Genomic DNA, 15,734 nt, shown 5'->3' on the forward strand with positions numbered 1-15,734 from the left:
AAATAAAGTGCCCTCATTAGCCCGGCTGCATTTCTGTTCTTTGATGTAGGTAGGGATCTGAGTTAGTTCGTATGCACATTTCTTGCCAAAAAGGAGTAAAACATGTTCATAATTAATTGAGATACTTTGTAGAGTTTTATATATCCTGAAGCTGAAATGGGAACACTTTAGAGTGTTCAACTTTTCACTCTGGGAGAAGAAATTGGGCTGTGATTGCCACTGGTATGGGAGGTACACAGATTCCCTGGAGTCCAAACTGAGTAACTTGAGATGTAGCTAATTTAGAAAAAAGTCCACAATAAATAATTTTGTACTGAAATGTAGGAAACCTGGTTGCTTACAGAGGTGGTAAATACACTGTTGAGAGCCAGCTCTGTTATCCTTAGATGAAACTTTACTGCTGGACTTGAGAACCAGGGAGTTGTTAGTGAAACCTCCCTATGCAGGAAGGGTGGAATGTTAGAGGAGGTCTGGGATGCCCTCTGCCAGCCCCTCCATCAGCACCACCTCCTTCACTGGTTCTGTCAGTGACATTGGTGGCATCATTCCTGTGAGGCAGAATATGTGCAATGCTTCTGTGTCTTAACTTCTCTTGTGCAGAGGGGCCAGGGGAGTGGAAATGAGAAGGCCCCCACTCTCGAGAAAACTTATGGTCTGGGGTTAAATGTTAATTTTGATGTAATGGCCATGAGATCCCCTCTACTTGCTCGGAGTTGCCTCATTGTTAGTTCTGCATGGCTGCTGTGTGAAACCCCCATGTGCATTGAATTTAGCATTGTTGCCTAATTAACTGAAACAAATGAGCTGAAATATGAGCCATCTGGAATGAAAATGAACCTTCCGTGTTTATCAGTGGCTTCATTTTATTAGAAAAGTGCAGGTTGGTTGTGATTTGTTTTTTAAACTAAATCACACTGAGACAAGTTGCTGCTTCTCTGCATAAACATTTCTCAGGGTAAGGGGGAATCTCTCTTCACTGTTTGGTACATCATTGCTTTTCACTTCACAACTGTGTTGCAAGGTTGATGAGAACAGGAAAGACCATAGGCAATGTTTGTAGTATTGTTTGCATTTCTAAATCAGTAGTAAGTTACTGAAGAGTAAAATAATATTATATATTATAGTATCCATCATCATTTTGTCATTCTGACACTTTTTTGCAGTTCAGAGTACTCTGAATGCCTGTAGGAGGTATCTATATCTTTTACCCCAACTGCATCTGGTGGATTTAAAGTGAACTGCAGTGATACTCATTTTTAAGAATTTTCTGTGCAGTGCTAGTGTATCAACTATAGCAACTGTTTCTTAATAAAAAGGATATGCATGGCTTCTACCAACAAAAGCAAATCACTTATGTTTATGAAAATCTTAAGTTGTCACCATAGTAAACCGTATAAATGAGCATGAACCCAGATATTTTTCAGAAAAAATGTTGAGAAGTAGCAATATATAAGTCAGATAGGATTTTGTGGTCCCTAGCTGAGATTTTTAAATGGAAAAAATAGCATTGGGCAGATGCCAGTGATGCGCCGCTTGCTTCCATCTGCTGAAATTCTCCTCAGCTCTTCTTTGTTGATGTCAGTTTGATTTTACTTCCTAGTTTTGAATTCTTTGCTGACCAAAACCTGAGAACTTTCTGTGGAAAGAGCCCTCCTAAATGATTTTCCAGCTTTTGCTTTATCACTGACTTGTTTGGTTTTTTTGTGTCCCCTCCAGAGCCTCCTCGGCCGATAGCCCCCCCACAGCTGCTGGGTGTTGGGCCCACGTACTTGCTCATTCAGCTGAATGCCAATTCCATCATTGGGGATGGACCCATTATCCTGAAGGAAGTGGAGTACCGAATGACGTCTGGGAGCTGGACTGAAACCCATGCTGTCAACGCGCCGACTTACAAGCTCTGGCACTTGGACCCTGACACGGAATATGAGATTCGGGTCCTGCTCACCAGACCAGGTGAAGGTGGGACTGGACAGCCAGGACCACCACTCATCACTAGGACCAAATGTGCAGGTGAGTGTGTCTTTGAAATAAAACCAAACAAAACTATTTAATTATTTAATTGTTTGGCAGGTTTGGCTCTAATTAACTTGCAGCAGAACTTAAGGTTTCCCTTGGCAATCACAGGATCTCCAAGTTTCTGGACCAATGTGGATTTGCTGTGTCCCTTGCTTTGCCTGGTCACTCTCTAGGTTGCTATTTGTTAACTCTGGGAGATAGGTTAGGAGGTGGGATGTTAGAAAGCTAAGAAAGCCTTTCACTTCTCATGCAAGGAAGGAGACGTACCATTTCTAGAAAGGGAAAACCACCTGTTTTTTACGCTTAATATTTTCACTTACACTTTAAGTAAACTTGCACATAAAGGCACTTACATAGAACAAGAATGTTTTTAAGACAGAATTAAAAAAAAAAAAGTACTGTATTTTTGGTCGTTTTTTTTCCTTTTTTCAAGTGTATCTGCATGGCTTGCCAGAATCTCTGACAACGCCTAAAATACAGTAGCAAATACTAGTAGAATGTTTTATTTTCTCCATTTCTTGACCTACCATTGCCAAAATCGTGTGCTGCTGAACCTTGCAGTCTGCTTCTAGTTTTTTTGAGTCACCCTGCGAGGCCAGCACCAAGAAGATTAAGCACTGCCAACTTGTGTTATATGCTGTTCCTTCTAATACTACTTTTTTTTTTTTTTTTAAATCTCAGCTTTCATAAGAAGAAAGATAATGCCTGTGTCTTATAGTTGAAGAGGAGAAAAATTACACGTTTGAATATCAGACTGGGAGGCAAATAAGTGGAAATTAAATTGTGGGGGTTTTTTCCTCATCTCAGGTTTTTCAGGACCTTGCTTACAATATTTTAAAGTTTGCACTATATTAGATTTAGCAGAGTGCTGATAACAGTCTATTCAAACCTGTACTAAAATAGTAAGAAAGAAGAGCTGCAGTTGCAGATTTCTATGTGTTGTGGATATGTATGCTTATATAAAATGGAAATATAAATGAAATACTTTTTTCACAAGTTGGTGAGAGACCTGGATGGAACAGCTATGCAAGTTCTTTTTTAGCATTGGATGACCTCTTGCTTACTTAAGGAATAGGCTCAGGGTCTGGATTACAAGCCAGAACTTGAAATGCACTAAGTCAATAGGTATGAATCCCAGAAAATCAGTCTTTTTTGAAATGGAGCATAGTACTGGCAGAAGCAGAGGCACACAGCTGGAACAAGACTAAGCTGAAGGCTTTTTTTTTTTTTTAAAGTTGTGATCTCATTTATAATATAGTCTGGTTTTCCTATGAACTAAAAAGATCTGTGTGTCCATCTTGGTTAAGATGACAGTTGTTGAGATCTAAGTAAGGTTAAATCATTGATTTTATAGTTGCATTGAATTAGCTTAGACATTGTTCTGAAATAACAGAGATGTGAAAAGAGCCTCTGTTTTAAAGAGACTGAGCCAAAACAAACAGGTCCCAAATTTTTCATTTCTTTTTCCCAATGCTTGAAAAAAATAGAATTTCTGTTATTCAGTGTGTGACAGACTGAAGCTTTTTAATGGAAGAAGAAAACAAAAGAAATAATGAGTTATGTGATATATTTTATAAGCCAGCTAGGGGAAAGAATGTTATTGTGGGTGTCATTTTATTTTTAATTTGTTTTTAAGTTAATGCTTACATACAAGGCACCAAAATCTTGTCTGGCTTGAGACAAATTTTCAACTCTGTTTAGTCCACTATGAAGCGAACCTGATAAAAAAAAAAAAAACAGTTGAAAAGAATTCTTTGACAATATTATTTTAATAAGAGAATGTCAAGCTGTTTACCTTGCTGTAAGACTGGTTCTTCTTACTCAGTGAAAATGAAGGTGAATAAATGTTACTGTTAACCAGTTTCAGTTAAAAAAAGGGTGAGGCAGCAAGGGTTTGTGGAGACTGAAGGATTGTCCCCACCATGAGGAATGAGCCAGGGATGGCATCAGGTTGAGCAGCAAATACTTCTGCTGCCTCCTTACCTGTCTGTAAAATGCAGACAGACCTTCCTTTTCCACAGAGTTCACTCAAGGCTTCTGTAAGATAACTGCAAGCCCAAATCAATATGAATTTTTATTTTTTTATATATATATTTTGCTCATAGAAGCCTAACTATAAACATAAACATTATTTTTTCAGAAGAGGATTTATTAGATTTATAAGAAAAGGTAAGGCTAATAATGGAGCAGCTCACCCTGCAGTGGCTGCTGCCGCTGCTGGTATTGTACGAGTGACTGGCAGGTGATTTACTCTGCTGTATTAGATGACACCTCTGCAGCAATATCTTCTTTCTGGAGATTATTCAATTATTCCTAATTCTTGTTTCTGAGAAGATCACTTATTTTTCAAAAGGATACTCTCTTTTCTGTCATTGTTCTTTGTTAATTTTCCATAAGTTTTGCACATATTAGTTAAAAATCTGAGACAAATTATAATTGATCATCCGCTCAGCATCAAATGGGGTGGCAGGAAATAAATGAATTTTCAGCATGAAGTTTGACTATTGTCTGTGTGGCTTTAGAATATATTAGTGAACATTGATCTGATGATTTTTAATGTTTCCATTCCAAGTAGCAGTGATAGCAAATTCTCTGACACATCAATAAGAACAGGTTAGTATTCTGCTTTCTGTTTATTTAATATCTAAGCAAATATTAGCATTGTTTTCAAATTAAGATTGAAAATGATTTTTCACGTAATTCATTCAGTATTTATAATTTCATGACACTTCTTAATAACATGTTATTGATCAGTTGGCCTGTGCTTTGCTGGAGTTGTGTCCTACTTCTGAACTCTTTGAGCAGTTATTGTACTTACATTGGTATCAGATGTGCACATTTATTATTAGGTATTTAGATCATTTTCCATCTTCTTAATAGCAAAACCAGTGTCTGGTGGCTGGTTCAGTAAATGTTTCTGCTAATGCCAAACAAAATTGTTTTATAATGAAGAGATAATTCTTCCACTAGTTAAAAGTCCTCCGACAGTGTGTTTGTCTACCCAGCATTTCCCAGATAATCTGTCCTCAGTGATGGCATTTTGCTAGATAACTTATGTGTTGTTCTATCAGTCTGCAATTAGTGCTGAGCAGTCAAATAAGTGAAGCCATTTGTTGTTTGTAAATGGCTGCAGTAAGGCTAAAATATGTGAAGCCAAACAGTATTTTCTGACATTATCCTCCGAAAAAGTGAGGTGTGTGCTTTGTATTTCCATTTCTAAGCACAGCTGAAGTCGGTGCCATGCACAGTGTTGTGTTCCTGACCACGGGTGGTTAGACACAAATTATTTCAAGCTGCTGGTGCTGAAGGCTCCTTCCTCCCCATCAATTCTCATGGGGCACCTGGGCTTCATTTCACTACAATTACGCCTTTTGTCCAGTGTCATTGCTCAAGTTATTCACTTCTCAAGTATCTTAAAACCAAAACGAAAGGCAGAGGATAGCACTTTAATCAGAAGTAATGCTTTAGGCTGTTTTCTGTGGCTTTGGGGAGTGTGGTCCTTCTGAGTGTGTCCTGTGAGTTGTGATTGCCTTTGCTTTGGAGAGGTGTAGAAAATATGTAGTAATATGAAATTGTGCACTTAGCCTGCTTTATTAACCATAAGTTAGAAGTTGCTCTCTTATATTGGCTGTTACTTCTGAGTAACAGCTCACAGCTCAGTTTTATGATTAACTGATATTTTAGTGGCAAAGGAGGTCAATAGTTCAGCCTATCCAAAGCTTAATATATGTACACAGTGGAATTGCTCACTCCTACTTTACTTAAGTTCGGTGCAAGGGTGTGATTTTTAGTAAAACATGAAGAATTGTAGAGCAGGTGGAGAAAAAGTCCTGGGTGTGTTCGTTTGTTTTCCAAATTACTTGCTTTTAGTAAAGTGTCTCCTGTATTATTTGGTTTCATTAATAAAATTAGTGAGGGGGGAATCTTCATAGCTTTATCAGAGCTGAGAATGGAACAGTATGTATTGCTTATATTTTAGGATTACTTTTTATTATTAATTAATATAATTACTTTTTATTATTAAGTATTAGTACTGTTACTACTGCTATTCTGTTGTTCAGTATCATTATCCATCACGAAGATGTAGCTGTGGGTGACCATCAGCTTCCAGGCACAGTAGCAGAGACGCTGGTTCAGCGGTGCAGCCACTGGCAAATGATCACCTGCAGTTGAAGGTTTGGGATCTGGGCTGCTTTCTACCTGCCTTTTTCAAAAGCAAAGCATTTCTTCCCAATCTGCACATTTATTAACTGTGAAAACAATGTACACAGAATACAGGATGCCTCTGAATTCGCCTATAGCAAATAAAAAAAAAAAAAAATCCACAACAAAACAAACACCAAAAAACATGGAGAAATACTGAAAAACAAAAGTGATACTGGCATTGAGAAGGTGGCCTTGCATGGCCATGTGGAGAACTAAGCTGTTGTTCTGCTTACATAAAAACTGTAATTGATTTTTAAAGTGAGTTTAGTGAAAGGGGCGGGGGAGTATAGAATCTGCTCGTGCTGATGTGGGATGTGTACAGTGCTACTTCAGCTGGTGTTGTCTTTTACTCTTGCAGAGTGGAGGTGGAGGGTTCAAGGTGAGGAGCTTTGATTTATAGACTTTGACGTGTGCTGAGTATGAGAATTTTGGATGTTGATGTGTGAGCCAGTGGGTTTGTAATATTGGGTACAGTCAACATCACAGAAAGATTCTGGAAAATACATCACTGAGTGGATAAACTCGCTCTTAGTTTGTGTCTCTTGCCATAGTGCATCTTCTGTTACTATTTAAATCTTTGAAAGCTAATAAAAGTACTGATAAATGTGTAATTTTCAATAATTTCAATTTTTTCAAAACTTAGAGAGAAAATATTTACCTTTAAGGAAGAGCAGTTATCCTAGTGTTTCAAGCAGAATCTTTAACTTTTTTCCCCTCAAAGCAGGTATCATTAGAGGCTATATAGCTTAAAGAGCTTAAATACATTTAGAGTGCTTAAGTTATGTGGGTTTATAACTCATGTTTATGTTGTTTATGAGTTGAACACGAGTAAGCTAAAGATGAACAACTTGACAGTAAATTAAAGTGATACTTAAAAAGATATTTTACATTTGTCATTGCAGAAAGGCCCATATTACACCAGTATTTATAAGTTGCTGTTGTTTTTACCAATGTGTTTGGCACTCATGACTGTTTCTGGGCTTTTGGCCAGGTAGTAATTTGAAACATTTAAGATCTTGCTAGCTGATACCAAATGCAGCAGTCTCTTGTTCCATATAGATTTACCAATTGGCTATAATATGAGGGGGGGGGAAAGTATTTAAACAATGGCGAAAGTCTTTAATAAAGAACTTAATAATATTCCCTTTAGCAGAATTGTTCCTGAGAGAGTATCCTGTAGAAGAACTACCTGTTTTGGACCATCAGCTGGCACATGTGACCACACTCTGCTAATGATTTTGTTTGCCACTGTTCAGATACCCATACCACATATGGAATCCTAATGATGCTTATATCCATAAGAAAGGACCATAGCGCAGCTGAGTTACCTAGCAGGAGATCAGGCAGACTGCCTAGCCAAGTTCTTGTCAGATTGTGTAAATTAAGCATGGTATCCTCTCTTTCAAAGGAGCGCAATGCTGATGACTCAGTTGAATTGGCAGTAAACTGCAAGTTCAGACACTGACCTTCTCTAAATTAGTTTTCAACTTCTTTTGTTTGCTATATTCAGCCTTGCTTAGTATCATTTTTTTTGGTATTTGCAGCTGCAAGCTCACTCTGCACTAACTGGAAACTTCCTGCCACATTGTGAGTGTCTCATTATACAATGAGACATAGGTTTCCTGAATTCTCCAGTGCATTGTTTTTGGGATATGCTGTGTTCATGGCTGGTTCTTTATTGTATAGGATCGTATTCAGCAGTAAATCACACTGATGCTCTTCAGTTTGCATTTGCATGGCAGACTTAGGTAGGTGGACTCTAGTGTGGCCACCTGCCTTTCAAAGCTTCTGTTGTGTGCAGTGGCATCTTCCTTTGCCTTCTTTCTGAAGTCTCTGCCAGCAGACAGGGTGGGACAAGTTACTTACAGCAAGATGTAGTGATGGTCATTGACACCTAACATGCTGGCCACTCTGGGCTTCTGTGCAAAGTCCACCAAGCTGAGGGAAGTCCTTCAGTTGAAGTTAGTGGCTTGCTCTTTAATGAAGGTTGCTAGGTTAGGGATGCCACTTCGGCTGGGGGAGGAAAAGGAGCAGCTGCTACCTCCCCAGAGCTCCCCTGTCTTGCAAGTGATTCCTCCATCTCCTGTTTCACCTCGGCTTGTTCATCACCTTTTCCCTGAGCAGAGAGTGCTGTAGCACTGAGACGGTAGTGATTTATCCGAAGTGCATGTAACTAGTCAATAGATCACACTTCCAAGAGGAGCACTGTCTGTGGCAAGAAAATGTATTGCAGCACATTAATCCACGGTGCCCATTCCAGTTGTAAAAAAATGGACGTGGGCAATAATTCATATTGCAGCACTTGAAAATGCTATGAGTGCACTCGGGCCAGATAACTCAGAGCCTGATTACAGCTTCTTAGAGTTTGGGAACTGATATTGAATTTCTTGGTCTGTGTTTGCTTCTGAAGAATGTAACTGCAGGTAGAGATAATCTTGCCCTTTTAGAAGGCTGGAGCTCTTATTTAAACTGTGACTTCTGGTTTATTTCCACTGAAATAAATAATTTTTAGTATGATTCATTAGTGTGCTTGATACTTTAATCTAGTTTACTTTCATAATTAAGGTCTCTCAACTGTTCAGGAGTACAATATTACTTTTATAGTGTTTGAAAATTAATAAGTACCTACATAAAACAAACTTTTATAGAGCTGTCTTTTATTGTACTTTCATTTATCACTCCTAAAAATTAAGCAAGGAAATTTTTAATAAGGTTTTGAAAGTTGCTCTCGTCATTGCATCACTTAAATGCACAGTTTTGGAAGCACACCAAATTTTGATGTTATTTTGTCACTATTGGTGGAGTCATGTGGAATAGTTAAGGAGGGCTGTGAGCAGCAGTAGTGGTGATATGGAAGGAAGAGAAAAGCAATGCCAGCAGTGTGTGCTGGATGGCGAGGGGTGTTGATGAGATTTCCCAGATGCATTCATTACTCTTTCTCTCTCCCCAGCCACTTCTTTCTCCTCCAAAGCCATTACAGAGAAATATCATGTCATTCATGCTCATGTGAGATCAGGATAAAGTTCAGATTAACATCCTCCCAAGGTTAGCCCTTGTTCTTATTGACATTGGGCTTTATTCTGCTAGATGAATCTTTGTGTTTCATTTAATTCTTATTTGCTTTTTAATATTTTATTTCAACTTTGTTTCATTTCAGAGGTGGGCAGCATATTTTTTTTTTCCCTCCTAACTTAAATCTAGACCGTGTGAGGCAGAACTGAGTCAGTGTCACTTTCTTATTCTTCAGATGATGCTTTTGTATCATATGATAAGAAAATAGTTTCCATTCTAGCAGTAAGTAAAGGAATATATCAAGCAGCAGCTAACGTCAAGTTACACTTGATAGTCTGTAGGTCCAGAACCCTAAAATGGCTTGTCAAGTCTCTTAATATTAGCTGCTTTTGTTTGCTGTTTTAGAAAATAAAATGAAATAAAAATCTGGAGCAGCCCTGGAAAGTTCCAGATAATTTGAAAACAAGCATAAAAAATAATAACATGAAGGATGAGGATCACCAAATTAATAAAAAGCTTGTCATCTTGACTTTAATTCTAAACAGAATAATGGAACAGCCAATACAAGGGTTGATTAATGAAGAATTAAGGAAGTAATATGATTTAGAGAAAATCAACAGGTTTATGGAATACTGATCTTGTCAGAATAACTTGATTTTTTTAAAATCAGATTATAGATTTGGTTAATAAAAGCAATATTGTTCTTCTCTAATGCATTTAATTTGATAAAAAACATGTGGATTAAGAAACCAGAATAAAATCAACTAAAATGGAGAAGAATTGGCTGATAGATTGAAGATGCTTTTTATGGATTAATTAAATAAACATTTCTATTTGGGTCCTATCAGGCACAGTTCCATGTAGTTTATAAGGAAAATATAACTATGATACAACAGGCAAATTGAAATAGATTTTGAAAGTTGGAGAATAAACCCACTCTAAAAAAAAATTGGATTAATCATTTACAGTAGTTTGAATTGAGTGATTCGAATCTGCATTTCAGGTAGTCCAGCTGCAGTGTAGTAAAAACAAAGGAGTCCATGCGTATGGAGTGGTAAGTGAAGGGACTCAGGCTCTAGGCATGGGCTGACATGTTGTGGGAATCACTGACCATTAGGGCTGTCACTTGTGTGCTGTAACAAAAAGAGATCCTGTAGTCCACAGCTGTGTAAACCAGAGGAGAAAAAAAAAAAAAAAAATCACTCTTTTCTTAGAGTTGGAGAATGTTTTAAAGCTTGTAACCATGTCTTTGAAATTACTTACTACATTTATTTCTTTCTGACCCAAGCCCTTTATTCCCCATCTCTCCAACCCCTTTCCAAATCTGTGTAGCATCCTTTTCTATAGAATTAAAGGTACATTGATGTAAAAGAAGTTGTTATCCAGAGGATTAGGAAAACAAAATAAAATAATTCTGACAGAAACTTAAAATCTGGAAACAAGATCTTGTCAAGGTGTGAGGTAACCAGAATGAATACTGCTTTTAGGGGTACACATGATCTAGGCAATAGTTTCTCATGTGGTAGAAATTTATTTTCCTTGTTTCACATCTCCAACTCCATCGCATAAACAGCCTACCAATTTGTTTGTATACTAGTATTTTTCATTTCATATTACCTTCTGAAACAATTTCATTTTGTGCATTTTGTTTCCCAGGTCATTATTAATTGCTGAAAGCTATTCATTATTCTTGAAAATAGCAACATTATCTGAAAGATATTTAAACATTTCAGATACAAACAGTACCATAAGCACACATTTTGCAGTTTATTATGTTTATTTTACAGAGTTATGCTCAATGTAGGGGACTAGTGAAAATATATTTGACAATGTGCCTTCTTTTGTCTGTAAAATGAACTCTCCCAATTAGGCTGAAATGTCACAGCATGGGTACCCACAGGGAATATGGTGTGCTGCATTCACAGTTTACTACTTGTAGCAGCTTAGATGATTACAAATAAACTCATTCAGTTGCATCGTATTTCCTTCGAGTAACAACCTTCAAATACGGTGCTGAACTGCAGTTCAAGAAACCTGCTTTCTGTTTGTGGCTGTTTTGTCACATTTGAGAAATCAGTTCACTTTGTCTTTCAATGCCATTTGTAAAGCAGGGTTAATATGCATATTTCCCCAGCAGTTTCTCTCGTGTTCTTTTTATCTCATGTGATTGTGGGGTTTTTTTTCAGAATAAATATTTCTCTTACTATTATTGTGCTGTCTGCAATGAGATCCTGATTTTATCTGTCTGAATGCTTCCCACAGTTTCATAGTTTGTAATTAGAACTTAGTACAATTAAGATCATATGTTGGAGAACAAATTTTTATTCATTGACAAATTTTGTTACTGATATAATTCTTTTGGTGTGGTGGATGGACCCCGTTTTAAAAAATGAGCAAGTACAACTGCTCTTATTCAGCTCTTAGTATGACCAACATTTCTGTGTCTGTCCATGCAGAATCTACTCTTGGTATTCACTTAATACAGTAAGGGCTGGAGTGAGGAGTATAGGAAGAATGCAGCAATCATAATGTAGAAGAGGCACTGGAGATCAATTTATTTCTGAATTATTTTTTTTTGGCTGTCTTAGGACTTGTCTCTTATCCTCTGAATGGCCATAATTAAGGGTCGTGATGATTGAACATGTTCCTTTTATGTGTGTGTGCCACTTCACCTCTAAGATTCCTTATGTTGCCATTACCAAGTTTTCTTTTTCTGTTGCTCAGCTTTATGGGTTGGTTTTTTTTTTTGGAACATAACTCTACCTCCCCTCCAACCCCAGCTATTCCTTCCCTTTAGCTATGAAACACAATTTAAAGTTTGAAATAAAAATACAGATACTTCTATCTAAACAATGGATGAGGGAACAAATATATTGTAGAAATTATTCGCATTGGACAATGTACTTGCAGAAAGTTCACAGATAGTACAGTGATTAATATAGTATAAGAACCTATACAGAAAATAAACAAGTAAATAATTTCATAGGTATGACTCATCTGACGTAGCAGTATTGGGAAAAGGTAGTGAATGCCTGTTGGAAAGACAAATTAAGATGGTAGACATTTTTCATTGTTACTTTATTAATGGGCATATTTAGAGCACGTACACATAGTTTATACAATGAGAAAAATATATACATGCAACAGTAATATTGTATAGAAATCAATAAACATATATAATCACGATCCTTTTGGCTTACTGTGAATTATTTAGTTCAGAATTTATTAGTTGCCTTGTGCTTTAAATAAAGTCAGTTCACAAACTTAGGGTTTTTTTCCCTGTATTGATTTGATTGGTTTCCCACAGTGGACAGAAGTGTTACCACTCTTCAGTATTGGTTTCACAAATCAGCTTTCTGTCTGTGTTTAAGAACGGATTTGCAAGTTTAAGGTGAGAACTCTGGAGTCTCAGTGTATGTGATGGCATTTAAAAGAACATTAAAATAATTGTCTATGCTTTTTTGCTGTTTGTTTGTAATTTTAATAATTTAATCCATCTCTGTTGAATTTAACCCTGTCAAAAGTAGTGTCCTTTATGAGGGACATGAACATGTAGGAGGACACAAGCCTGGGCTGCTGCAGAATGAGATGCCTTGTTGCTGGTGGGCTGAACATCCTAGCAGATGAATAGTGTTAGGAATTGGAGCTCTAACACAGTGGCTGGCCTCTAATGTTTTAATTTCTGCAAGTAAACTGTAACTTTTCATCCTTGGTAAAATGAGTGCTTAGCTATTTAGCAAGGGACAAAGCATAATGTCATCATTGGAGAGATGTATTGTTAACTTGGACAGGTGATATTTAAGCAGCCTGAAGAGAGAAATGACCTGGCAGTGTAACAAGACATATCACAAGTGACTGTCTCAGAAAGAATGAGAACAAGACAGACAATTTCCATTACTCCTCAGTGTTAAGGTGCTTGCATTATCCCCTAAACAACCACATGCTCCAAGCAATAATCAGGTACTGTCTTCGTCTGTACTAATATGAAAGTGGAATTCAATCTCTTTGACACATATTGCTTCAGCTTCTGACTTGTCAAGTTGTTTCTCTGCTGGAGCTCAGATAATATATAGTGAATGGGCTTTGTATACTGATTGAAATGGGGAAATAGTAATCTAGTTTTCTCTGAAGCTGATCATTGAAGTGTCTAGAATATGCTAGAAGAGAGAGCCTTTGTTTTTGGTAACCTGTGATTTGTTGGTTAGGAACACTGTGAAACCTCAAGCCCTGCTTCAAAATGGCTCCTCTTCTGGAATCTGTTCTCTAGTCTGAACTGAATAACCTGTTAGCTGTATACTAATTCCCGCAATTGCTTGTAGAGAAGGAATAATTATTTTTCCATTGTATTCCCAGCAGTGTGTGTGTACTGGGTTTTGTGATAGCATTTAATTTAAAATAAATAAATAAAAAAATTAAACTACTAAGTGGGAAACTATTTTTGCAGTAGCTGATAGTCTCTACATCTTCTGTATCAGTCAAATCTAGCAACAGTATTCACTGTCATTATGGTGTTCTGCAAATTGATAATACATTTTATAGTAAAACTGCTTTAATTCTGCAGTAATAGATTCTGCTGTTACAACTGCTAGATTTCTGTATATTTAATGAAAAATCACATCATCATCATCTGTAAAAATGAGGAATTGCTCTTCTGTGTGCCATTAAAAACAAAACAGAACAGACCTTCCAGTAATATTCAGTGCCATCCTGGAACTTGCTGCTTTTTCTTTAACTGTAGTGTGGTGGAACAACACCACAGTTTCCGTATTTAAAGGATTTGAAAGTTCAAATACTTGATCTGAATTAGATACAAGAAAATAAAATTTAAAAAATAATATCTTAAGCATAACCAGAATCAATTTTCTAATTACCTAATATGTATTTAGTATGCCTGTGTTTCTGTTACTTTAATGTTAGAGCAGTAGTGCAAGCTTTTCTTGGGTGCAATTGCAAGATGAATTTGTTAGAGTGTTAGCATAGCTGGCTTTTTTACACTTAGGAGGCAAACTGAGGGCATTTTTTCTGTAGTGTGACTGCATCATGCAGAAAACTGGTAGATAAACTGTCCTGCCATGAGCTGAACGAAATGGTAGGCTCTGAAGCTAACATTATATTAAACATCTGTAGCTTACAGGCCAGGCAAACCTTTCAGGGGCACTTATTTTTTCCTAAAAGCTGTCAGTAATATATATTCTCTGATATGCCTTTGTGATCTGGTTTTATTATTTGAAAGCTGGATACAAGAAATACAGGAAAAGTGCATACATAGTTGTATTTTTTGCTTTTTTTCAGCCTGTGCCACCTACATTCTCTGACATTGTATGTTTTTGTATAGATGTTTCAATGTTGCCTTGAGGAAAATCATGTGTTTAAATATGATATCCTAATGCATATGCAGAAGGAAATTGCATTAAGCTTGTTGCTTATACCTCAAAGGTGGCATTTTAAACTTTTGAATACTGTCTTACCATAATACACTTTTTGTGCATATAATTTGCTATAAACAACAACAGATAAGAAAATCTTTCAAATTCTTTCCCTTGAAAGTTTCTGCTGGCAGTTGGAGAAGAAGAAATTTAATAAAAAATGCATTTTGACATTTAAAAGAGAATTATTTGCCTTAAAATGCATAAAACATGCAAAAACTTAAATTGCTTGAGTTCGCACATTTTAGAGCATTACTCTGTGAATGACATTTATTAGCTAAGTTAAAGCATATGTAGCAGATTTTTGTGTAGCAAGATTCACCTTTATTTGTTTTATAAGCTAAATTGCATTAAAGGAAGTGGCCTTTCAATTCTAGAAGGCTACAGAAATTTTTGGCATTTGCATGTCTTTCTCCTCATGTCTTTCTCCTTCTTATTTACATCTTGAATGTAAAGCCAGACATGACCAAGTCGGTTCTCCTGTGACTTTTTTATCTTTTGGATTTGTATAGTCAGTGTCCACCTTCTTGATCCCCACCTTTTTTTTTTTTTTCCTTCTTTTTTTTTTTCTTTTTTTCCCCCCCTGTTTTTGTGCTATTCTTGGAGCATCTTGAAATCCATTTCACTGTAGCAGTTGATAACCTCTGGCTTTGTGTTGGTGGTGGTGCTGTGTGTGTGCTAGGAGTTAACAGCCTGCATCCTCGGTAGCTGTTGTCCCTCGGGCCTTTTCCTCTCTCTGTAGGATCCTCCTGCTCCCTTGACAGTTACACACAGAGCAAATCTCAGAAGTGGTGGCGGCAGCATTTATTTACCAAGCCCCTTCCTCCCCTTCCTCTACTATGTTAGCGTCAACTGAAGTCCTTACATGAGGGGACAGCATTTCTTATTTAAAAATAAAAAAGGGGGAGGGGAGAGTGAGAGAGGTCTTGAAATACTCACTGCTATCTTTTAAGTTTTCTTAGGAATGAACTACTTGATAGACTTTATCGTCAAGTACCTACTGAAGCTCTCCCCTCACAGCTGCTTCTAGGCTATGTAGTTCAGCTTGTCTTGTTTGGCAAGAGGGTAGACTCT

General features: G+C 37.0%; 1 protein-coding gene across 12 annotated transcripts in view; it reads left to right on the plus strand.

The window, feature by feature from the left end:
- Positions 1-15,734, plus strand: part of PTPRK (protein tyrosine phosphatase receptor type K) — a 402,245-nt gene that overhangs the window by 233,563 nt on the left and 152,948 nt on the right. For all 12 annotated transcript variants that reach the window (XM_051612998.1, XM_051613001.1, XM_051613000.1 and 9 more), the window contains exon 7: positions 1,717-2,010. In XM_051612998.1, the coding sequence (XP_051468958.1) occupies positions 1,717-2,010 (294 nt within the window). The remainder of the gene's footprint in view (positions 1-1,716; positions 2,011-15,734) is intronic.

Source organism: Apus apus, chromosome 3 (genome assembly GCF_020740795.1).
Source record: "Apus apus isolate bApuApu2 chromosome 3, bApuApu2.pri.cur, whole genome shotgun sequence".
Classification (NCBI taxonomy): Eukaryota; Metazoa; Chordata; class Aves; order Apodiformes; family Apodidae; genus Apus; species Apus apus.